We start from the raw sequence: 25,704 nt of genomic DNA, 5'->3' as shown, positions 1-25,704 counted from the left end.
TGCCAGTGTTGTGACTTTTTGCAGCACGTTTCTATATTTGCCAGTGTCGTGACTTTTTGCAGAGTGTTTCTATATTTGCTAGTGTTGTGACTTTTTGCAGAGTGTTTCTATATTTGCTAGTGTTGTGACTTTTTGCAGCACGTTTCTATATTTGCTAGTGTTGTGACTTTTTGCAGAGTGTTTCTATATTTGCTAGTGTTGTGACTTTTTGCAGCACGTTTCTATATTTGCCAGTGTCGTGACTTTTTGCAGAGTGTTTCTATATTTGCTAGTGTTGTGACTCTTTGCAGCGCGTTTCTATATTTGCCAGTGTTGTGACTTTTTGCAGCACGTTTCTATATTTGCCAGTGTTGTGACTTTTTGCAGTGTTTCTATATTTGCCAGTGTTGTGACTTTTTGCAGCGTGTTTCTATATTTGCCTTTATTGGGACTTTTTGCAGCGAGTGTCTGTATTTGCCTGCTTTGCAGCGCATGTGTCCTCAAATTGAAGAAGTTGTCATCACTTTTTGCACGTGTATTTTCTATCTGCAGTGTGCAATGCATTGAGCTCTCTCGGCCTCCGTAGATAATTTTACGGGATTTCCCATTTCCCCCCTTCTTGCAGAAGCAAACAAATCCAATCCCGGTCCAGTGGCGGCTCCAGCTCCACGTCTTGTCTTTTGTCAAACCCCGGCTCTGTGGACAGGGACAGTTCAGTCCGCTCGGATCCGCCGCTCCGGGGTTTCGCTCGCCCTCCCGCTGCTCGGCTACATTGTATCAGTTCCCACACGAAGCAGCAGCAGCATCGCTGGACGCGGAGGAACCGAGGAACTAACCCGGAGGAGACGCTGCTCTCTGCCGGATTAAATCGCCACAGGGTCGCCGCAGGAAGGACCGGAGTCAGGTCGGGCACCAATAACGATGTTCCCGGGACTCGGTCGTCCCCTTCGGAGCGGACGCGGTCTCTTGGTGTGATGGCAGAAGTCCAGTGAGTCGCTGGCCTCTCCTCCTCTTGTGCTGGGAGTCTCGGGGAGTGCGCCGCTTTCCGCCGCTCCACATTTCTCCAGAGGCTTTATTGTGAATCCAGGCGCTTGTTTCCACCGAGCCGCTCGCCGCCATGGCCGGAGCGGCGCTTGGGATAGGAGTGGTTAGCTAAGTCGGTAAGTTGCTCCATTTCCTCCCTCTCTCTCGTTATTCTTGGTTCATGCAGCGACTCGCCATTTAACGTCAGGCTTGCGTGCGAGGGAGGCGAGCGGGCTAGCTTCCCCCCGTGTAGCCGCCGCCACCGCACAGCATGCAGCTAGCCCGAGCCTGGCCGCGGCGCTCCGGGCTCATTGTTTCACTCCGCCTGCTAGCTTACCAGCCCGATTAGCCCCGCACACGAAGCTAACCTAGCCTAGCTCCTTGGAGTAAAGTGGAGCCTTGTAGAGACGCTAAGTTAGCTTAGTTAGCCGAGTAACGGCTGTGGAGCGCGGGTGCTAACGATCAGTCCCCCACCCCCCTCCCCACCACCACTACACACATTGTGTCCCTGCATTTGTGTAATTTCCACTGTAAAGTTAATTGTTAGAAAGCAGTTGTGCATAGTTAAAGCAGCGGATTCCTCCAGTGTGGTGGACACAGTGTCTCCCAATCTGGGGACAAGGGAGACCCCCCACCCCCCTACTGGGTCTGAGCATTTCAAGAAAACCCCCAAAAATGTCATGTTTTTCCACCCTGCAATTGAGGTTTCAACACAATGTGTTTCACTTCCACCACTCTGCTGTGTGTGTGTGTGTGTCTGTGCACCAGAGTCTGCTGCAACTTCAGGAAACCAGATCCCATGAAATGGTGGATTCTGGTCTAATAAACCTTTTGTAGTTTGGGATTTGTGACGTGGGGGGTGGTTGGGTTTGGGTTGGATGGGTGGGGGGGGGGATAAATTGGGACCCTTCTGTCCAGATTAGTCATTTTCTTTTCATTGGCTCGTGCTGTTGGAGTTGTTCAATCTTCAGTGAAGTGACTCATTCAATTACAGTTTTTCTTTTTTCCTCTTTTTACTAGACCACTGCAGGTTAACCCTGGGCTCTGCTTTGTGGCCTGTGAGCCTGAACCACATTAAACACCGGCCATGTCGTTTCACTGTAGGCTAACTTCTAATCATGCAAATTATAAAATAGGTCTACTTTGCAGAAATGATATATTATGTTTACCTTTTGACGTTTTTTATTTGGTGGGGAAATCCTATTCGTATAATGTTGAAATTGGAAAACCCTCTTCGGGATAACGCGAAAGATTTTGTTGCCACTGTAGAATCGAGCTTGCAGGATAAAGTTGCCCATGCCAATGGTTGTTCCCAACAAATTGTGTTGCATATTTCAGTTTTTTCCATGTGCGACTTGCTTAGTGCTGACAGTGTAACTGCTAAATCCACCATCTGGTGCGTCCAAATGAATGGGCTGGATACAGCGAGTCATTTTCATTATCGCACAGAGGGGAAGAAAAAAACAGCAGATTCAGTTTTAGGATGAAGTGGAGCCAGACCCAAGGAAGAAGCTCGGCCAATGCAAACTCGTTAATATTAGCTTAATGCACATGTATCTGTTCAGAAGACAGATGGAGACGGTGGGACCGTGTTTGGTCACAATGCTTTGAACAAAACAAATCAAGGGGATCTATAATCCATGAATTGTTTTAGTGTTGTAACTAAGAATCTGCCATTAAACCATTCATACCATTGATTTGTCATTTGGTAAATTATATTTTAGAACATTTAGCCCAATCCCATTTCCCAGATCCAAGGGGACATTTTCAGATGCGGTGTCTTAACAGTTCAAAACTTATTGATTTATTGATTTATAAATGGCTGTAGAGCGTTACCCACCAAAGATTTGGCTAATTGTGTCCATGAATAGAGATTAGAGTTGCCATAATACTTGTTTTCATTGAAAGCCATTCAGTGGAAATCTTCAGTTTGGTTGTGAGCCACCTATTGTCTGAGCTATGTGTGCAGATACAAACACACCAGTAACCAAGACAGAGAGGACACTTTGGATATCTGGCAGGGAGACGCCTCACTTGTTCCTTAAAGAGCCTGAAGCGCTTCCCGGCTAATGCTGCAGTTAATTTTCAAAAACCAGTTTGGTCAATTTTGGCAGTTAGATTTTCTGGATGTGTCAAAAAAAAACGCTTAGCTGGTGAAACTGATAAAAAAGAAAAACCATAAAGATAAATGCAAGCGTGCGTAACATGACTTGAATACCCTCCCACATAGAATTGTAGCAACACTTCACTGTACTGGGAATCCACTTTGTTCCAGTATGCCGTGCAGTAAACACTTGTCTCATCCATGCCTTGTATTTACGTTGTATTTTGTAACGTGCAGCATGTTGGATGTTCTGTCCTCCCAGTTAGCAGCAGTTGTGTGGTGGTTTTGTTCTGAAAACATCTCAGCAGACACACACAGTTGGGTTCTTGGAGGTAAAGGTTGAGATTTCCACTCTCATACAGTGAGCAATGTAAACTGTAGATATCAATAGGGACGAAAAACAAACATAAGGGATAGGCATAGGGACATAATTAATAGTTGGGATTTTTCAGGGTCTCTCTCAAATTAAGTGTTGAGCTTAACTATTGCAGTATTTGAACCATTTAAGTAAATGAGCCGTGTTTGGGTCTGGTGCACAACGAGAGGATCAATGGCTGCTCGAGCTTCTCTAATGTGTAAGCTGTTCCTATAAATGATTCAAGGTTTTCACTCAGACTGTGAGGGTCTTAGTCGGTATTGATCTGTTACCGACTGACTTCTGCATTGATTTTATACAATGTGAGAGGGTGTATCTTCAGTCATATTACTTCTTATTCTCTACGCTTTTCCTACTGAAATCAATACAAAACATAATAATATAGCAGTGGCACGCCCAGACTATTTCGCATAGCCTCCAAAAGTGACTCCATGTATCTGGCAACCAAAGTGTTACACACATGGGGTTGAGGTTAATTACTGTACAGTGAAACATTGGTTCCTTTTAATCTTTACAAGGAAAGTTCATCTTTATACAATGAGGTAGGAAGCTGCTTCAAGAGCCGATCTGGTTTTTACTGGTCATTTCTAGTGGTAATCGTTGACCGGAGCCTCGCTGCAGCACGCCAGGCACATTTTTATACAATTTGACAGAGCCATCAATTGCAAAGTGGAAGTGAAATTTAAGACCCTGAGCTCCACACAATAACATGACATTTTATAGTGTAGTCAGAGTTGTGTAAATTTTGGCCAGTGCTTGGATGCGGGCCCGGGCGGAACATGAGCGCAACGCCACTTGAGGAAACCCCTGTTTTCTTATTCACCAGATGTGATTCTTGAGATAATGGAGCTGCTTGGAAGTGATGTGTTTAGATGGTAGAGTATAGAAACAACTGGTAATAAAATGGACGAATGTATGTGATGTTGCCATAGCTTTTACTCTGTTGTTGTAGATACACGACTGGAGTGAAATATGATTCATGATCTGCAAAAACCCGTTTTGTGTTATGTTTTGGGTTCATTTTGCCCATCCGTTCACCTTTTTAAAACCTGTTCAACACCAGGATGGACATCCAACGAACAGTAGAGGGGGGGGGTAACCTTAAAACAAGCCGTGTTTGTTCAGAGGTCCAGGGCAACAGATTAGTCCAGGACAAGGGGATTATTTTGGCTTTGTGGGGCTGCCGTCATCTCATGGCTGCACACCAGCTGATGGCAAACTCAGAAAAGAATTTGGACTATATCCCCTTTTAAAGTACCTTTTTCAGATCACTAGAATTAAGCCATTTATGAATGTCGTTTCACATATGCGATGCATTCTTGGTTTCTACTTTGGCAAAGATATCTACAAAAACAAATAAAACAGACCTGCTAAATGAGAAGCATATGAAATTCTTGATTTCTTTTGTGCAGTGGTGAGTGCACATTGACAGATTTAGAAGAGACTGAGGATCTTTGTAGTTGAAGCCATCACACAGGGTTTTCCCAGGGTTGAGATTTATTCAGAGTGGTCCACCTTGAATGATGGGGGGATGGGCTTGTTAAAGCGCTGGAGGGGGGAGGCTCCAGCAAGACACGACAGTCTCTAGGAAAAACAGTAATATGTTCATCATCCGATCTGACTTACTTCCAGATAGGCCTCAGTAGTTGTCAGTTCAAGTCCATGCAGATGCACAAATCAGGATTTTCTAGTCTGTTTTGTATTCAGCTCCATTTTACTGGGATATGGTTTTTGATCAGTGAATAAAAACATCTAGAAAGATATTTTTCTCAGGATTTCATTCATCTTTTGTCCCTTGTTATAATCTTAATGCTTTATAAATAGATCCATAGTAAGTAGATCTGCAGTTATTATTCAAACCATTGTCATTATCTATTAATTGTTGAAATTATTATATTTCCAATTTTCTTTTATTCTCAACTGTGAAAATAACTTTAGGTTTTATATGGTTTGCTACTCAATGATATTATCTCTGGATTAGTATTGCTGATGTTGAAGGCCGACCAATTTATTAAGGTAATTATTAATATCCATTAGAGACAAGCCTAAGACAGAATGGAGTTCTTTATTTCCCTGAGTCTTACAGCTGCATATTGCAGAAAACAGGCGAACATAGAAATTGGCAACAAAGTTTAACAAGTGATTAGGTCTGTATTAAAACTTTACTCTAGTATGAGTTTTGTACAGTACTTTGTATAATGCTGGTGGAGAGAGAATCATCACATTGAGCAGATGTGGGTGGAACTTTTTCACAGTAAACAAAATTCAGCTGCAGTCTTCACTAACAGTTTCAGAGGCACAGTGAACCTGAGAGGAATATTTGAATGCTGTTTTATAAGCAGCAGTGGAGAAAGTTGCCTTTTGACTCCCAGACCTTCACCGTCTGTAAATATCACAAATTAAAACGGCTTGTTGCTGTTTTTTAATTTGCTTGTTCAGCGAGTTGTTGTTGTTCTGACAGCTTGTGGTTTACTTGAAATGCCATTGAGTAAACAAAGGCTTTGAAATGGATTTGCGCTTCTATAGTCAATATTGATCCAACCCCCCCCCCCCCTCAATATGTGGACCAGCTTGGGTCATTTCTCATGGAGGCAAATACATCTGAGTTGTTAGTTGGCCTCTGGTATTATTGTTGTATGTGCAAATTGTAAATATTAGCTCTTTGTTTCCCCTGAGGCTGCTATTTAGTTGCTGGGCCATAAATCATTGGAGCTGTAACGTTGTGTCACGGGTCAAAGAATTTGCAATTCTGCTTGAGTTTTTATGGCAGTGATTGGCAATTCGCTGCAGTGAAATCCAGTTACAGCAGAAAAGAGCACACTTTGAGTGCTTGTTGCACAGTTGTTGCTTTGCCAGGGACTGGTGATCCATCTTTTCCTGGGACGCACGCCCAGGTTACACACATCTCTCTCTCTCTCACCCCCCCCCTACACACGAGCTATAGAGATATAGTCAGCTTTTGTGGTGCGGCGCAGTCTTGAGTGCTGCAGAAACGCTGTCTCATTTGCCTCTGGTTTGAAGTGTCGCCTTTTCGTGTTGTCTGGAAGAAAAGCCGTCGAACATTACGAGTCAATTCAGCCTCAAATTGATGAGAGTTTTTTGTTGTTGCCGTAATGAAGCCCTGTCAAACGCCATTAGTACATTTAACACACTATTGCTCTCAGCACTGTCTTTACTCACCCACTCATAAGCAACACGACATTGTTTGTAACTCTCGCTTCACTTGCTCCTGACACTCGTGATCTTTTCACGGCAAAGCACACACACACAACAATTTCCCCCGTTCGACAAATGCTTGATTAATACGTCAGCGTGAAAATGGTGTTAAACCGCTGCCGCTCTGCTGCAGACATGGCCCATCAATTTGTTGGCAGAGAGCGAGTCTCATGTCCTCCCAGATGCTGTAAAGCCCCGATTTGTATCTGTAGGAATGTCACATGCTGTCATAAATACACATTCATAGAGTTTGGGTTTAGAAAAGGTCTGTGAAGATGGGACATGTGTGAGATTTCCTCAGAGTGCATCAATACTGCATCGCGGTGGCAGTGAGTGGGTGGTTCTGAGGCGCCGTCCCCGTCGCCCTCATCACACTGCAGATCCACTGTTGTCGGAAGAATCAAAGAGGAACATTGTCTCTCGCCGATGACACATGCCTCACTTGTGATATCGACGGGCGAGTGAGATTAAAGCCACACACGGAGAAAATTGAAATGCAGCACAAAGTGAAAAGAAAGCATCATCAAGTGGAACGGCAAATTAAACAAAGTAGTGATTCTATTTACAGTTCCACTACTTCTCCTCACTACCGCATTATAAAACCACATGATATTGTTCCCTCTTTTTTGTTAAGTATTATATTGACATGAAAGGAGGATCAGGTTTTGTAGACAAATGAAGTTTTTGTCACTTCAGGCTCGCAGTGTCGATGACCAGTTCTTTTCCCAGTGCTTGGTTAAAGAATTAACTGGGATTAACAGCTTTACTCATTCTTCTGAACAACAGTGCAAATATCACGGGGCTGGTTTAGCAGGCAAATACGTGTTTTCAGATCTTGTAAAAACATTGCCAGAGAAACTAGTACTCTCTCCCACTTTCTCCCCTTTTTACGTATTACAAAATGGACTCAACCACTAAATCCATCAATCGTGAACAAAAGTCAGTTCCAGCAATTAGTCGGTTGCATTAAGGCTCTTTAGGGTTGACAGTGGTGGTCGTCCAGTTTCCCTTGGCAACCGCAGTTGGACCACTGTCAACCATTTTGTACAGACTGGTTGCTCCTGTTGGTTTCTAACACACCAACAATTCCACTGTCGGGGGTGTAAAGTCTTGAACTGAGGCCTATGACAGTGTAATTGTTTGTTGGAAAAGGCAAAATATGTTTTGTGTAAATATGTTTACAATTATTAGTCATTTTTTTATAAACAAAGAAAGATAAATTGCTACTTATTCTTTCTAGCTGCTCGATGATAGGATTTGCTTTATGTTTTTTTTCATAATTCATAGATATTGTATTTTAGGGCTTTGGATTGTGGGTTAAACAATTTGACAACATTGTGTTCCGACATTCTGCTTATATATTGATCACTCAAAAAAATAACTGTACAGTGAAAACGATTGTTGGTTTCAGCCCAGCACTCTTTAAAATATCTTTCAGTATTTCGTATAAATGACGTTTGCTTTTCCAGGAAACTGAAAACATCCAGAAAGCCCTAGAGAATGCACGGAATGGAAGATGCAGTTTGAAATATTAATGCAACACAACAGACCGTCCTGGAAAACGTCAAAGCAACAAACTCTAAAGAATAATGGTAAATCTGTTCTGACTTAGCTCATTTGTGGTTTCCCCCACATCGCTATAGAAAACAAGTGACAAGCTACTGATCTGATCAGGCGGCAGGAAGTCCTTCTCTGTCCCTGTTCATCAATCGAACAAGACGATGGAACCAGATTCACTTATTCAGACAGAGAATTGACGTCATGCTCTGATGGACATGTGTTACAGTTTTCCACAATGGAACTCACGGGGGGGGGGGGGGGGGGGGAACACACAACATCCCAACCTTGACAATGCAGTTAATCAAGAACGAGCAAATTAAGCAACACTTGCAGTAATCATACACTTTTCACTTGCCCATTACAGAGGGGGGGGGGGGGGGGGAACCCAGTAATGACGCTGGAGGGATCACACGGTGTAGCTGCAGGCGGTTCATATTGATTTCTTCTTCAGGGCCGTGGCTGTGATGTTTACTGCACATTATAAAAACGTCTGCTCTGTGGACATTTGTCTAAACAGCCGGGGAAGCAATCTTGTGGCTTTAACATAAGTGGATTGGACCATCCTGACTGTTTTGAAAGAAAAAAAAAAATGGGTGGGTAACGTTTCACTCAACAGCCTAAGACAGATTTATGCCTTTTTGTGTTGATGTTGTGGTATCTATCTGCTGGGCAATGGCGGCTGCATCCACAACATGGAGGCTCTCCAGCTTGGTTTGCTTTTTCCACTGCTGGTCGAATTTGTCGAGAGGAAAACGAAGCACATTGGAGAAAATGCTCGATAGCGCTTCTTTTAGGTAACGTTAGACGATTGTGTACTTTGAGGTATTTCTTTCCTCTGATAGCCTTCCTCTTCCCACAGTCCGCTTTGTTTATAACCGGGAGTGTAAATGGAGGATAACCAATTACTCTGGGCGGATAATAAATGCAGGACACATCCTGATAATGTACAACACATCCATCTGGTGAGGGAGCGGTGCCGCCACAATCCGCGGGTTAAATGCTCCTCTGAACTATAAATCAGTTCCCACGCAGGAGGCACCTACACGAGCAGCAGAGAGACAACTTGGCTTCTGCTCAGCTCATTAGCAGCAAAGTAATATTGAGATCCTCAGAGCTGTGAATATGTTGGGCAGGCTTCAAACGATAACAACACTTGAGCCTTTGTCCGTCCACATGTCAGGTGTCTCCGGTTTAACTTGCACCACACGGAAATGTAATGGAGGAAAAACGCCCCGACACTGACGGGAGCACAGAACGTCTGACTGTTTGCTTTGCATTTTAATTTGACAGGTGTTATAAAAGAAGATTGGCAGTGTTTGAGAGAGGGAACGCAGACAGGCATGTAGAATAGAAAGAGGTGGATTTGACAACCCGAAGATAAAGTGTGTTCTCGCTCTCAGGATGGCCGAGCATTTGATCCCTGACCTGCGGCTGACTTGGAATTTTTTGGAGGGGGATGCACTTGTATTTATCACAGTGGCAGCACATTTGTAAACAGGGCTGCTACACCTGTGAATTAAGTAGATGTATTTTAGTCAATCGGGGGTTCGTGGGTACTTTTGCAAACTGGTGTAAATCCCCCAAGAATCCCTGATGCAGCACGGAGGCAGCAGTGATGGTGGTAGTTTCAGGAGACTAAGACCACATGAAACGGGCGAGTGCTCAGTTTTTCTTTATGCGTCTGAAAATGATGGACGAGGGTTAACGTGAGTTGAGATGTGGGAGTCAACACCGGTTAAAAGATTAAGCAAACATCCAGCGCCAACAAGTCGTTATTAGGGCTGCCCCCCCAACCCTCCACCCGGAAGTTAAAGATCTGAATCATCAGTTGGAGACGTCTCAGTCTGCTGAGATTTTTCAAGTGTAGTGTTTGTTTGTTTGTTTGTTTGTTTGTTTGTTTGTTGTTCCTGGGGACATTTCAGGCCCCTGAAGTAGCTGCAGATTGAGCACTTCTGGTAGTCTGGGTCAAAGAGAAGAACTTCAGTGGATGCTTGCCAGAAGACATTTGGGGTAAACTCTCTGAACAGCTCTTAAAATATGTATGCAGACGGAAAAAAAAGCCAATAGAGGAATGGGAGCCTCCCAGCCTCAAGAGCTTGTCCCTCGTCTACAGATCCTGCATTTTCGCAGAATCAGTTCCTAGAGAATCATTGATTATTTTTTATGGAAATCTGGTTTGTCTGAAGAGATTCTTAGTCGTCTACAGCCTGAGTAATCAAAGTGTTCTTGAGTAGGAACAAATGTGAGCGAATAGTAATAAAAGTCCAGTTTTATTGCTCCACTGGATGAGGCTGAAGAGAGATGCATTACTGTTGCTGAAATGACTCATCCGGCTCACCCTCTCTCCCATCGATGCTTTTTATAACGTTTCAACTTCCAGCCGGGATTGAGTGTGCACGTAAGTGTCAGCGCTCACTGTCAGATGTCACTGCCAACGCCTGTAGCTAGACTCCATTGCAAGATGGATCCATATCAGGTGGACGTTAGAAGCTGTTCCTGCTATAACGCGATGGGCAGAAAAATCGGATACAGTAGAATTAACTGTTCAGTAATTGATACTGTGTCAAAAAACTCCCAGTATCAAATCAATCGTGAAATGTGCGTCTGAATTGGTGCCTACTCCTGATACTCATCAATTCTTGAATGTGACACTCGTGCCTCCCAGGAGCAGATCACTGCCGCATTGATTCTGGAAAAGCCACCATGTGAGAGGGACGCTGGTATTTGAGACGCGCTTTGTTGACTCGGCTTCTCCTCCGGCAGCTGGTGGAAAGAGAAGCTGGCAGTTATTTGAGGTTAATGGTTGTCCATGCCCTCGCTCTAGTTAGACACTGGCATGGCAACACCTCAACTGTCCGTGGTGCAAACAGTAGTGCAGTATATGAATCATTCAGCAGTGGCCTGGTTGTCTCTTGGTAGTTTGACGCCTGACTCCACAGGAGCTCCTTCACTTCTGTTCTGCTGCTTCTGCTGCTTTGTCTTTTGCAAGTCAGCCATTCACAGTCCTTCAGGTTATTAAAGCTGTTTCTTATAGATTAAAGTGTCCAGAGAAGATGTATGCAGATGCCATTAGCTCGACTGAATTTATTCCGTGCAGGATACTCTAGTTTTTCACTGAGACTTTGTTAGAATCCTGTCTGGCAGGCTGCCCGTCCAGGAATGCACGTAATAAAGAAACCGCAACAAAGACAAATACACAAGGACATAGATAAAGACACACACACCCAGCAGTGTTAGACAAGGGACTGTCTGCTCTGTAGCCCTGGGCCGTGTCCTTTCACAACTCGTTCTTCTCCCTCTGCGTTTGAGTCAATAATTTACCCAACACATTTATTCAAGTCTTGTTCTGTTTTCACCCTGAATCAAGAAGAGAAAAACGTTATGTTGCATTGAGTGATGAGGGAAAAAATTCCATATAGACACGTTTTTATTGCCGTGTTTGTCACTGCAATCTTCGTTTTTAACCCGAATTTATCTTTTGCTTTTTTAAATGTAGTTACAGCCACAATGAAATAAGGACCAGATTGAGTTAAGTGTTATTTTCTTTGGAGATTTGCATTCTTGAAGTCCACTTTATCTCCTGTGCACCGTCTTTCTCCCCTTTAACCTAATTTCTACCCCTACTTTCAATCAAAGTGGCAAATAACGTTTTTCTGAAACCATGTGTGCTCACGTGTACATACTTTCGTCTGGTACTAAAGTGTATATTGTGTATACTCGGCATCCAAGTACTGCGCCGGTATAAAGTCCCATCTTGAAACCATTAGTACCTTAATAAAACCTTTGCGATGTAAAACTTTAAAGCAAATGTTACCTTTTAAGCTGTTTCCATTGAGTAGATGAGTACATTTTCATTTTTTGGTGAACTATCCCTTTAAGTTTGGTGGTATCTTCACATTAGTAATTAGTTATCTTGATTGGGAGCTTGAATGTAAAGTCTCTACTTTGTCGGCCGACTCAAAGTTCAGCTTGTTTATCCTGAACAGTTTGGAGGAAAAGAGGAAATGTCCATCTAACAGAACCCATTTAATCTTATCTTGAAGTGCAGCACTGATAGAAATGAAAATGAGCGAGAGCCAGGACCCAGTGTCTGTTCACGTCAGGAAACGTAATTAAGTCACATGGACTCCCTGCTGTTAAATATACAAGTCGTGCAGTTTGAGATTTTTATCAATTGGGCGAAACAGCTTTGTTGACACGTCGCTGCAATTTTTCTACCTTTTTGTTGTTTTTCCACATAAGTGATTCACTCTGAGTTTCTGGAGTGAGTTGACAATACAGAATTTTGAAAGCTTTTGTTGAGGCCTTAATGTCCGATTTCCTTGCAGCTTTTCTAAAAGAAATTGAAATCTTAAAGTTTTAAGGTTTTTTTCTTTCCTCCAATAACATTGCAGTTTTCTGAACATTCAATCTACAAATATGCTGTGCAAAGAAAATGAACAGGACACAAATATCAATTGAACTGATGAGGTTAAGTGGCATTGACAGACTGAAGCAGAGTATGTCTTTAATTGATTTGATTATGTTATATCATTTACAATAATCACACATTTTAGTCAGGCATGAAGTCGGCGAGCTTCAAAATTGACCACAAGTACAATCAAGTGTATCACAGTAGCTGTTACTACATCGAATCTCAATTACAGAACGACGAGACCAGAGATAATTACTGGTGCTTTTGAGATTCTAAGTGACCGGCTTTCTGTAATTCAGAAATCACGGCAGAGTGAAATAGCCGAGCTTGTTAATGGAGCTGCTCCTGTGCCCTGCTGGTCTCTTTGAGCACAGGAGAAATCAATGTGGCACCTTGTCAGTGTTTTAAGATCCAGGCTTCCTTACACCCGGGCCCATGTGCCACAGACGAGCCGCAATGTGATTATTTATCTGTGCTCATGGGTTCATGGGTGGGTCGGATTTCCACTTCAGATTGGCCACAACCTTTTCAGCTCCACTAGATTATGATATTCTTGTTGTCATTTATTAAAGCAGCCAGGGTGTAAATGTTTCAGTCTTTGTTTGTCTGTTTCAAATAAAAGTCTGGATCTAGTTTCATTTCAATTATTATTACTGACAGAAAGGGCTAGAAACCCATAACCACTGATGTGTAGCTGAGGAAAGTAATTGGGACTTAGCTGGAGCTTGTTTTTCATTTAGGGAACTGTTGGACCTTGGCAGAGGTTCAAACTCCACCGAGTGCACCTCTAGTTTGTCTATATTTCCCTTTCTCCTAATTTTAAGGATCAGCTGATATTTCTAATCATACTTCCCAGAGAACACGTTCTTAGTGACAGACACATGCGTCTGTGAATGAGTCTGAGATCACCGTGTCAAGCATTTCCTCTTTCAAATTACAGTAAATGTCATCGCTGCAGCTTTGATTAGTGCCAGAACAACAAACACATTTATTTGCTTCCAATATTTCAAAGAGTGATATTTAGCTCAATTTGATTATAGTTCACACAGACTTGACTTTATCTTCAAGCTGCTTAAGAGCGAGTCTTTATTCTTTCATGTAATCGTTTGATATCGTAATCACAGGGAACTCACGCAGTTCTTTTTCTGCGATTGTGGTTTTTGATTTGAAAGTTTTCTGCTCATGTTGTGTTTAACCGGTGGCCTCTCTGGGTGATCATCTCTAAAAGCTGTTGCAACGTTATTACAGTGCCCCTCGATGAGCACTCCATTAAGTAGCTCTTATTCTAAGTGTGTACATTCGCCTGGTATCCCCTGTTTACCCACAATTAGACGCTTTTACTCACTCAAAGATCATCGAGCCCCATCTGCTTGATTTAAAAATATATATTTCTCCAATAACGTTTAAAACGTGTCTCCTCAAACTCGGCACTTGATTAAATTCTTGCAGGGTGGTTTTTGGTCGTCTATACACAAGTTTTTTTGGGGGGAGTTCACTTTCTTGGTTACCAGACCAGACAGGGATCCTTTAGTTTGTGGTATTGCATTAGTAGCGTCCGGTATTGTCAGATTTACTGTTATTCAACTGCTGATGCCACAAATCCAGGGAGAATAATCAAAGCACAGCAAGGTACTGACACTGGTGCAGGATTTCCATCACGTACTTGTTGTGCGTCATTTTTCCTGAAAGCTGTTAAAGAGAATAACACGGTTTGAGGCAGTTTTCTGCGCCTAATCAGCCAGCAATCTCACACTTCTTTGGTTACTGTCAGTTTGAGTCACGTAGCTTCTTGTCCATGAGACGCAGGATGGTGCTGCAGCCTGTAGAAAACCAAATGTGACCTCTTTTTAGTTTCTAAAGTAGGTTAAATGAAATGTGATTTATTGAGCTCCATTATAGCTCTGCTAAGTTCACCTATTGCTGGCGGATGTGAGATCCTGTCAGATTCGAGTATGAACTGTGTGTAGAAACAGTCCTAGAGAGGCTGTTTAACCAATCTTTTCTTTTATATTTTCTTAGTCAAAGAAAAAAATCTGCTTTCGTGGCAGTTACTATATTATAGAATTGGATATTTATCCTTGGTCCTGCCCAGTTTGGAAGTAGTGTAGCTTGTGCATACAGTGCTGAGTCCACAACATTCCTGGAATTTCAGATCAAGTTGCTGGTTTTACCACCTTTACTTGAAATAACCATTTACTGACATTAGAACGAGCATCTTCTTCCTGAAATGAAGCCACTGTTTGGTTTGGTTTCTTCCTCTCCATCACGATGATTCCTCAAGTTTCCTGCAATGTAGCTGTAAATGTTTGATGTCACTGTTGTTGCAATGAGTCAGGAGAACTTGCCCGTATTGAACACTACTCCTGCAATAGTGAACACGGTGTCTTCTACAAAGAGTTTACAAATACCTCTGGGTTGTTTGGATGAGAGTAGGATTGCTAGTCCTAACTTCAAAGAAGAAGCCAATGTTTTTTGTCATAAATTGTCTACATTGGCAGTAAAAGTAAAGTCTTTAAAGTGCTGCAGTCCAAAGTCAACGGCCCCACACACTCTCCATTGAAAAAAATATTAATCAAACAATCTCGGTGCTCTGGCCATGTGTTTTATTGCTGTAGTTCTGTGTTGGGTGTTGGCTCAGCACAAGTGCTCCTGGATATCCCTCACCTTTCAACCAGTCGGTGCTTGTTTGATAGACACAGCCACAGCTATGCAGGGCATGTAGCTGAGATTTCGAAGGCGTAACACTCTCTGCTGTGAGCGATCGTAAAACCAGCCTCTTCCCTGCGACTCCGTGAGACGAGTAAAAGTAAGTTTGGTGAAGCATTTTTCAGTCCTTAATGAGATCTGGAGCTCTGGGAGCAGAGATGAGGCAATAATCATTATGACTATATATATATACCTCAATAAAAAACATCATAGCATGGTGAAACTTTTTTATGATTGTAATTATAGCAGGAACTACTCTGAGCAAAGGCCTGGGCTGAGTCTCATGCCAGTAAATATGCACTAAAGCAAGGCCCCGGTTTTAAATCGGATACATTTTTAATACCGCTTGAAAACTGTCCGACTCTCATTGAGAGATAGTTCTGACAGAGATAACCGTACTGTGTAATTTTCATGTTGACACATGTCGTCTTTGAGAGCGTTTCTCCTTCATGCCTGAGCTGAGGCGCCGGTTTTAAACTGTGCAACTCGCGGTGTAATTACCTGTTCTGCAGTCTGACTTCGGTTCCCCCCCCCCCCCATGTGTGTGTTGTTGCTGTCTGTCGCACGTAAACAACAAGTCAAAGTGGCTTGATGAGCCCTGCTTGTGGTTTGTGCCTGAATGGAGACAGTTTGAGAGTTTCAGAGCCCTTGTTTATAGATGACATAACTTCAGTTCCATGCACAGATGGTGTTCCTATCCGTCACATGCAGAAAACAACATTATGCCAGGTCCAATTTCAGTTGTGTTCCATGGCAAATTGACCAGAAATCACTTTTTCAACCCCCCACCATCCCAGTCTTTTTCCTCTGTACTTTCAATGCGGCCTCACCCCTTCATGTGGCCTCTGTGATAGATAGCTGAATGGAACTGGATCTGTGAAAAAAGGACGAGCACTCTGGGAGATGCACAGCCTGCGTGCCTTTCGCTCAACGGGGCACTCATTGGGACATTTCCTCAGTGTGGGCTTTTTCAAAAGGGGCTTGCGCTGCAGTTCCGGGCTAAGGGCAGTACAGTAGGTCAACAGCCGATAGAGTTACAACCTCTCCTTTGTGGAGGTGTTGAACAAATTAGACCTCACAACTGTTTACCCAGTCGAACAGGGACAGCTGCATCTCCCCACCCTCCAGAACCTGCCACCGACTGTTGTTCCTTTGGGGAGCCATCTGTGAGGAATAAGTCGGCACGGTGATCAAATGATTGTTCCGCAGTTTTACCTCTGTCACTGCTGTGGGGAGGGGGGGGGGGGGTATGAATGGGCCCTTAACTGAATCAACATGAGCTCTGTGCATTATGTGACCCAGCTGCCATGTTGGACTGTTGTTCTAATGAGAGCTGGGTAATGTTAGATGGTACAACATGACTCGTTTCCTGTCAGTCAGTGGGAAGAACAAGTTTAAGTCTGGAGCTTTAACCTTTTGTTGCATTTGTTGTGTTTTAAATATGTCAATATCCCTGTACAATATCTTTTGGATGCTGTCAGTTATTCAAGATGCTACAGGACTTGAATGGTTAAGCCCGTTTAAAATGAGCTGTGTTTAAACAAAGCTTTTTTTCCGCTCAATTTTACAGCAATTCAGATACTGATTCGGCTGCCACTCACTATTTCCATAATCAATTAACCTGCTGTTTTCAATTCATGGTTCTGTCTGGAAAGAAATAAGAGTAGCTAAATGGGTCTGTTGAAATTCCCCATAATCCAACATGATCTCTATGTGAGCGTGTTTTAATGGACCAACAATCCGAAACCCCAAACACTTGTGTTATGATTAAATACGACACAGAAAGTGTCCAGACTTAATATTTGAGACGCTTGTACAAGCGGATCTTGAGGAAGATGATAATTATGATTAATTTCTTCAAATATTGCAGCTCTGGATTCTATTAGAGGATCCCTATTGAATTAAACCATTGTTTCATGAGGTCTTAGTAATGCAATGTTTACTTAAGAATAAGTGAAAATACCGTGACCTGAATATGGATCAAACGCAGCCAAATAAAATAAAAGAGCATGATTTACATATCATGTAAAAACGTATGAATCATTTTTAAGCTGTAGAAAATAAACATGTCTACTAAACTGAATTAAGAACCTATATTTGCAAATTTACAGACCGGCTTTTCAGGGCTGCACAAAGAGAATCCTCGATGTTTGAGGCAGGATTGATCTCATCAGCCTCACCGCCATCCCTAGAGTCTTTTGTGCTCAGACATCCTTATCCTTCATGTGCATCATAGCAAAGGGAGAGGAGAGCCAAGGATGTGAGTTTTAATTATTTACCTACATGCAGTGAGCTCTCACAACACTGAAAGTGCTACGATTTCCAGAAACTAGGCTTGGTTCATCCTCACAGTCACCAACAAGCCCAATCCGGCTTCTTAATGATCGTTAATCCGAGAAACCGATTGACCTGAATTGTGAAATTCAAGTTAGTAGCTTCAATTTATTGAGGTTCAGATATGATTTTTTTTATATCCATGTTTATCTGCTGTGTGAAGATATGAAACATGACGACCTTTGGCCCATATTGTGTAAAAAGAAATACAACCAAGCTGTTCTCCTGAGACATAAACTGGTTCATTCAATGCTTTTAAGATCCTCTGTTAATGCAAGACTGCCGATGTGCTCTTGAGTTGAAAAGGCACGGCTCCATAAACCATGTCGGGAGGGGGGGGGGGAACAAGACCAGCGACTCCCTATTTCCTTATTTATCAGCAGTGACACTATCATTGGGGCCTTGTGAAAAGCCAGCCAGTCCCTCAGAATTGGGGGGGGGGGGTGGGGGGGGCCGTCAAGGCAGGATTTAGGCTACATTTCACATGGTTGCCATGACGACTGGGGAGTGATTATGAAGAGAGGGTTTTCGGAGCAGGGCCGTCACACCAGTGGGTATTACCATACTGGTTTGCACAGCGATCACCAGAGAGTTACTGGCTCGCGATCAAACGTTTTTTTTTCTTGTGTCTTCTACCAAATGAAAATGCTCGGCTCTGTCGTGGCAAAGCTGTGGGGTTTTTTATTCCTGTGGCAGAATTATTAGACTTATCTAACAGTGTTTCTCTTATGTCTCTCTAGGGAATATGTGTTTCAATGGGACAGCAACGAGCAGAACGTGAGGATTCTCTAACCCTTGCCCCCGAGTCCCAACCGTCTGAGAGGGTGTCGGACCTCACTGAGGAAATCCTGGGCCGTTGGCACTAAAATGTCCCTAAGTGGTGGCACTGCAGGCGGGAAAGGTGTGGACTCTAATGCGGTGGACACTTACGACAGCGGGGATGAGTGGGATATAGGTGTTGGAAATCTGATTATTGACCTTGACGCTGACTTAGAGAAAGACAAACTCGAGATGTCCGGTACCAAGGACGGAATGGCGGCACCACCCAGTGCCGTGGCAGCGTTGCCTGACAATATCAGGTTTGTTAGCCCAGTGTCTGGCTCTCAAGGCAAGGAGAGCAAATCCAAATACAAGCGCAGTAAGAACTCTAAAGACAATAGTAACAAAGCTGCTGCCGGAGACGGGGGTAAAAAAGAAACTGCCGGACGGACTCAGGGGGAGCCGGCAGGTACAGCAGCGATCGCAGGAGCTGCTGGAGGTAACTCCACCTCCGGGAGGAACATGGAAAAAGGGGGCAAAGCCTCCAGAGGTGTTCTAGGTGGTAAAAAAGAGAAAGAAGGGGCTGGTGGGAAAAGTAAGAAGGACAAAACAGATGGAGCACCAGTCGTAGCAATAGCTGCTGCAGAGAAGGATGTTGTGTCTCAAGCCCAAGTTGCTTTGGGGAATAGTCGTAATGCGTCCTTTGAGAACACACAATCAACAGACTTGGCTGAGGCCAATCAAATGGGGAATATTGCACTTGAACCAGTTGGGATAGTACCAGCATTGACCGCGAAAACTGAACCGGAGGAGGTGGAGAATGGTAATGGTGAATGCAAGACGTTAAAGAAGGTGAAAAATGAAAAGGTAAGCTCTATTTTCTCTTTACTCTATTTTCATGCTGATCGTTGAATTTGTAATTTCACAGATTAGTCTTGTATTATTTCTGTCTTTGTAGTGATATCAGGCTTCATTGTGCCGCTGTGAATTGGGTGACTTATGTTCCATCACGACCTCCATGTTTGTTGTCCATATTTCTTTTTTTTTTAATATGATAAGTCATTTGCAGCGTTAAATACATGGCATCAAAGTGGTACATTGTTTTTGCCAATTGGTCTCTTAGAAATAAAGACATTATTGTGCTGCTTGTAAAGATTGATTTCTAAATGAAGCTCTGCCGCCTGGAGGAGTGTTGTGCAGGTTTTTCTCATCATTGCTGTTTAATTTCACTTGTGCCCTGACCTCATATGTTCCAGATAGAACAACTCCCCTCAGTTATCTGTCTTCCCAGAGGCCAGCAGCTCTGGATTTGTGTGTGTGTGAAAGGTTTATTTTGAAACAATAGTCATAACATATTGTTGTGTGAATTAACGCAGTGAGACACCACAGAAGTGAACGTTGCAGGGTTCTTGACAATGTGCGTTGTGGTCGGCTCGCCCGGCAGGCGTAGAGATGTTCTTCTTCCCCCCCCGAAGCTGCCTGACATGTGATGCATACAAATGTCTACGGTTGTTTTCTCTCTTACTACCACTCGGTGTGAAAGGGCACCCTTGACAAACATGTTGCTGAGGCCGTCTTCAGGAAATAACCCACTCCTATTTGTCTCTTATGATTGTAAAATTGTTCCAGAAGTGCTTGGATATTTATAAAAAATCTTGAGCTCATCTACGGTGAAATTAGTACCAGCCAACATCTGTTGTAATTAGCCATGGGTGTTAATGTGCTGTGCCGAGTCAGACTAGGAGATAATAGATAATGTCAGTCTTACACGTCACATTATGCCTGTGAAGTTAAGTAAATGTCACATGGCGTTCCACTTTTCCTCTCACAATTTCAACGCTGACATTGTTGTACAAGAACAATATAAAGATCCGTGTGGCTGTTCACCCACACTTATCTTGTTCACTCAGAGTTGATCTATCGCTGTGTCTATTGTGTGCCTCATAGCAGCCTTTTCATGCTCTCCCAGTATAAAAGACAGCCGAGCAGGGAGGTGCTGAGGACTGTTTTTGTCTGTCATCGTGTTCCATTCTTAATCCCACAAGCCCCAGTAATGCCTGGTGGAGCAGTGTGTGGGGGAGGGAGCTTGGTGCAAAGCACGCCTTCGTCGGTTTTCCTGCTGCTCTGAAAGTGGCATGGGGGATGGGCGGTGAAGACGCCTGCTTGGCTCCTTAAATCCAGGACACCCAGCGATGAACACTAGCCGCAGAGTCTCCTCGGAGCGACTGCTGTGAAAGGAAATTTCAGGAAAGTCTTTGTAATCGTAATGTCTTTAGAATGAAAAGGCCTTTTGAGGGGGAAGCACATGAATTGGTTGACAGCCGTGAATAAAGGGGAGAGAGGTCACAGCTGCTTTCAAGCAACTAACCTGTGAAATTTATCTCTGATGGAGGTAAAAGGATGTGATTATTTTGTATCGCACAACAATCTTGACTGGAGGAGCCGTTTAACGGTTGATGGATCTGTTTAAACTGCATAAAAACGACATGTATGTGTTTTTGTGTGTGCATATGAAAAGGTGAGGAACAACATTAATATTAAACATGGACCCAAACCCAGTGCACACAACAATGAGGTTGATAATAACCCATTTTTTCACTTTAGAATAACAGTCTTATTCTATTCTAGTAATTGTTCCTTTTCATCTTAAAAGTATTTTGTGGAACTGAACCAGAAATTAGGTGTCAGGTTGAGATGTTCAGCCAAGATTTTTTTTATATATATCAAATTAAATAATAAAAAATCAGCACATTAATTGTCAATGAACACAATATTTTTCTTTTTTTTCTGTATTGAGTTAAAAATGGTTTTGTTGCACTATCTGTACTTCCAACTTTGACCACTATGCGACGATTCGTAGCACAATTCTATTGCTAACACTAACAGCTTGCAGTATAATGTGTTGCAAGCAAAATGTTGCCTGTATTACAGAAATCAACACTATCCCCCCATTGGACATTTTACATGACTGTTTAATCACAGATGTGGCAAACGAATCCCATTTCCTCAATAGTCATTAGCCACAGTAGCTTGGTTTCCGTGTGAGGCTGCAAGTAATGATCATTTTCAGTATTGACGAATGAGCGTGTTTTTAAGCCAGTTAATTGTAATGTATGACGAGAAAATCCGAATTTGGAAATCTTTGCCATATTTACTGATTTAATTTGCGGTGGATTGACTGTCGCAGTTCTAAGAGTCATTTACTGCATTCAATTTCTAAACAGAGTCAAATGAAGATTGAAAAATGTAGATTCTGTACATGGCTCATTAATTCCTCGCTGTTTTTCAAGAATGAGAGAAAACTGTCGAGTAATATGAAACTTGATTCCATATGTTTTTATGATTGGTATCTTTTAAAATGTCAAATGAAAGAACACAACCAAACGGTGTTGTTTTAGACTAACGGCCACGTTGTAGCTTGTCTGTTAATTTAAAAGCACAAGCTGTCCCTTGTCTAAGTGTAATCCAGGCATTAATCAGTATGTGTCTCAGCTGCAATCTTGTTCTCCATGGTGGAGGTGTAATAGCCGGGCTACATCGTCGGTGTCCTAAGTTAAAGCTCCCCAAAGCATTGGCTCTTGGATGCTGAATAAATCATCTCTACTTCCTTGGTACAAGTGCTAACCACCTCTGAGTGTGTCTCACTCTCCCACCTCTCATTATACAAATCTAGAGGAGTAAGGCATTCATCAGCTGCCTCAGTGTGCCACTGGCCTTGATAAATGGAGCGGCTCTCATGGAAAATTACATTGGCAATGTTACTTTGAAAAGGGGGGTGAAGAGAGAGAGAGAGGGGGGGGGTAGAAAAAGAAAAAGCTGCACTTGAATGAAAGAGCCCAGCCACCGCTCTGCATCGCTGCTGATGTCCGGCTCGGGGAGTGCAGGGATCTCATGAGAGCAAGCTTGAGTTCTTTCTCCTCGCCTTTGCCTCTGCCTGACTGACTGTTGCTATTGTGTTACAGCTCATTCCTTTTAAGTGGTGCCAACTTTTAAAGGCTCTGGGATAGAGGGGAGACTGACTTATTTTAGGAAGAGGAACAAATTGCATCAAGAAGCTCAGTGCAAACGGAGGCGGTTAGCTAACCTGGCCATGCTAATTCGGTGGAGATACGCTGAGATGTTGCTTTATTAACAGAATGTTTGTTCTTTACATCCTAAAAAACATGCATCTTGAGTATTTAGCTCTCACCTATGTTTATACCATTTGCGGAGGTTTTGTTTTAGCTGCCGGTCTTTTCAAAAACTTCTGTTCAACAGCTTCAGTAATGGTTTCAGAAAGCCCTTAAAAGACTTGTGTGGATGGGACCAGAGGACGTTTTAGTTTTAAAATGAAGGTTTTGACAGCAGACAGGATTTTGAGCTTCTCACGTTCAAGTTCTGTTTTATGTCTTTCTTTCAAAATATTCTTAAAACTCATATGTTGAACAGACTATGCCGACCCGTGCTTTCCTTCCAGGAGCTATAAACATATTTGATTTCCAAAGTGGTCGAATGATGCAACTTACCAAGTAGTTCACTTTGATCATAATCTGACTCATATAAACATAAAGGGAGTTGTTTTATCTGGGTTTCATTTTCCATCTCACCAACATGGTTGAACTCCATATGAGGACTGCTATTAAAAAATATATTTCTCCATACTGCTTATCATTAAAAAGACAACTGAATGCAAAGTCTGATCAAATAACCGCATTTGCGTTCAGTGATCACTGAACTCGCTTTGTTATCCACAGTCCCAGATTCATAGCTGTTGGGATCTATGCATTGTCACCTCTGCTCATTTCAAGCTCTCGCCCTCAGGGAGTCCCTCAATACTATGGGAGGAAAACATTTGACACTAATTGTTTTCCATGTCTGCCATCAGCCACTGCCTCCACACTGATGTGAAATGTGTTGAGCTTCTAGGGAAAATAAAGCAGGAGACTAGAAGGAGAATATAAAAGACAAATCAAGGTAGTTGTTAATGGACACGCTGGTAATCCAGTCTCTGTTAAAAGTGATATAAAAATGTAATATGAACATTAGATAGAGTTTTTTTTAAACGTCTTCATGAAACGTGAACGTACAAGGGTTAATACATTTTTCAGTAGACTGACACGCATGCCGTGCATACCGCACATTTTCAAGGTTTACAGTGCCCTATCCCTCACAGACGTGCCAGTGCAAATCAACACAGTAATAAGCACGCAGTAGCTGCTGTGTTCATAGAGCGCATTCTGGTATTTTCTGCATCTGCACTTAAAAAACGATTTTCAGATCAATGTTGGTAGTAATTAACCTCAACCCCTAAGATTTGTCAGAATTGTCATAGCAGAAGCCACCATAACACCAGTCGTCAGCCCGTAGAGCAGACCACCGCTTCAGAAATTGAATTGGAAGAAGAAGAACGCCTCGGCCCACTAAGTTTATAGTCTTGTTAGAGGAAAATCATTGTCGAGAGGCACCTTCGGGTTGTTGTCTTTTGGGAGGGAGGGAGTATTTCATGCTCCTCAGTCATAAACTCTGCTTGTAGGCACATCGACCAAAGTGTTGTTTGTTGTTTTATGTCCCATTTCTCTGACTCATGAAGGCATCACGATACTTTTTACCAAAAAAACTCCCTACATAGCAGATCGTGGATTTATTATCTAAATCATCATCATCCAGATCATTCGCTTGTCTGAAGACGGTAATGAAAACCAGAAATATGTTTTTCTGTAATAGTTTGTCTTCTCTTCACAGATTAATGGGCATCTAAGGGAAAGCATGTAAAATGGCCATGGTAACATCTCAGAGAGCAAGATGATGTCTTCCTTGTTTTACTTTTCCAACAGTCCAACACACAAAGAGATTAATTTTACACTGACATTAAAAAATGGAATCCTCACAGTTGAGAGGCTGAAAGCACAGAAGATTGACATTTTCCCTATTATTTATTTAGAAAAAAAAAATCAGTTAAGTTGATTAACAAATTGTTAAAATTAGTAATACGGACACCACAACCTATTTATGAATCATTCTCATTAAAGGTCCCATAACAGGTCATGTCTTCCATGTGTAAAACAAACAGCACAATGCAACGTGATTATAGTTTATTTTAATATCATTTTATCACTTGATTTCACATTCTGTTTTAAAACAAAAACATCACAACCAAACAGACAAACTTGAAAATAGAAGATCTATGTGAAGGTTTTCTACAGGGCCACCATTAAAAAAACACAGAAAACAATCACAGATCTGTCAGACAAAGCCTCCGTCATGCTTTGTCTTTTCCTCCCCCGTCTCGCTCCTAAGCTTTCCACAAGGTGTGTTGTGCAGTGTCTGGATCAGCTTACTATGAGGGAGGCATTCGTGGGGGGAAGGGAGCGAAGGCTTGTACAACTAATTCAGCTCATGAAAGACTTATGCAGCGAGAGCAGCTGTCTTCCATTGTCAGGCTGCAAAATTTCCAGCGTGCCTCGTTTCGCCTCTCAATGCGTGAGTAGCGAGCGAGCGAGGGGAAGGCAGAGCGCCGGGGAAACAAACCAAAATTGGAAGGAAAAAGAGAGAAAGGAATATCAGGACCTTTTGGTTTCATGAGCTGAATGTGGGCCTAGTTCTGTTTTCTCTGTTTTAAAACTGTGGTGGGTGGACGGTTGGACCAGTGTCTAATAATAAACCGTGAGCCTATTCAGACCCAGTGCGCAGTATCCAGACAGATAAAAAAAAGGGCTCTGCTGTGGTGAGAGGGGAGAACGAGGGCATGTGAGGGGTAAGAGGGTAGAGGGGGGTGGGTGGGGGTGGGCAAAAGAACTGCCTGAGATTGGGCGAGGAGGGAGGCGAGGGTTGAACGGTGTTATGAATGGATAGAGTCTTTAACCCCCCCCAACACACTGAATAGTTTGTCACAGGCTGCTGCGGCTGTATGTGGAATGAGGGGAACTGGCTGAGAGCTCTTGGATTCCTGAATCCTTGAGGCATGTGGTCTGATTAGCAGAACAAAACCCACACAGTGGGGAGGAGCAGACATGCCCCCCCCTACCCTCCTCCTCAGATGGAATTTTCTACCAGCGAGGGAACGAGGTGGCTCAAAGTTGTACTGCCTTGCTATGGTTGTAAAAGAGTTTGCTAGACTGTGTTTGGGGATTTCTCACTTGTTCCTCAAGTCTTTGTCTCAGCACAGTCTCTATTGTTTTGACCATGTGAATAGAGTTTCCTCCCCGCAGGTCTTTGCCTGCGGCAGTTCGACCCCTTCATTTTTTTGGACATTCG

The 25,704-nt window shown here is 42.9% G+C and overlaps 1 protein-coding gene across 3 annotated transcripts in view; it reads left to right on the top strand.

Annotated features, from left to right (window-relative positions):
* Nucleotides 1-750: 750 nt before the first annotated feature.
* The window catches only part of LOC133965443 (zinc finger protein 609-like), a 66,078-nt gene continuing 41,124 nt past the window's right edge, over nucleotides 751-25,704 (top strand). The window contains exons 1-2 of one of the 3 annotated variants that reach the window (XM_062400051.1): nucleotides 751-1,139; nucleotides 18,453-19,338. In XM_062400051.1, coding sequence (XP_062256035.1) covers nucleotides 18,580-19,338 — 759 coding nt within the window. In that variant the 5' untranslated portion in view covers nucleotides 751-1,139; nucleotides 18,453-18,579. The remainder of the gene's footprint in view (nucleotides 1,140-18,452; nucleotides 19,339-25,704) is intronic. The other 2 variants (XM_062400206.1, XM_062400129.1) reach the window with 2 other exon arrangements.

The sequence above is a fragment of the Platichthys flesus genome, chromosome 1 (genome assembly GCF_949316205.1).
Source record: "Platichthys flesus chromosome 1, fPlaFle2.1, whole genome shotgun sequence".
Classification (NCBI taxonomy): domain Eukaryota; kingdom Metazoa; phylum Chordata; class Actinopteri; order Pleuronectiformes; family Pleuronectidae; genus Platichthys; species Platichthys flesus.
This window is presented reverse-complemented; position numbering and strand designations above follow the sequence as displayed.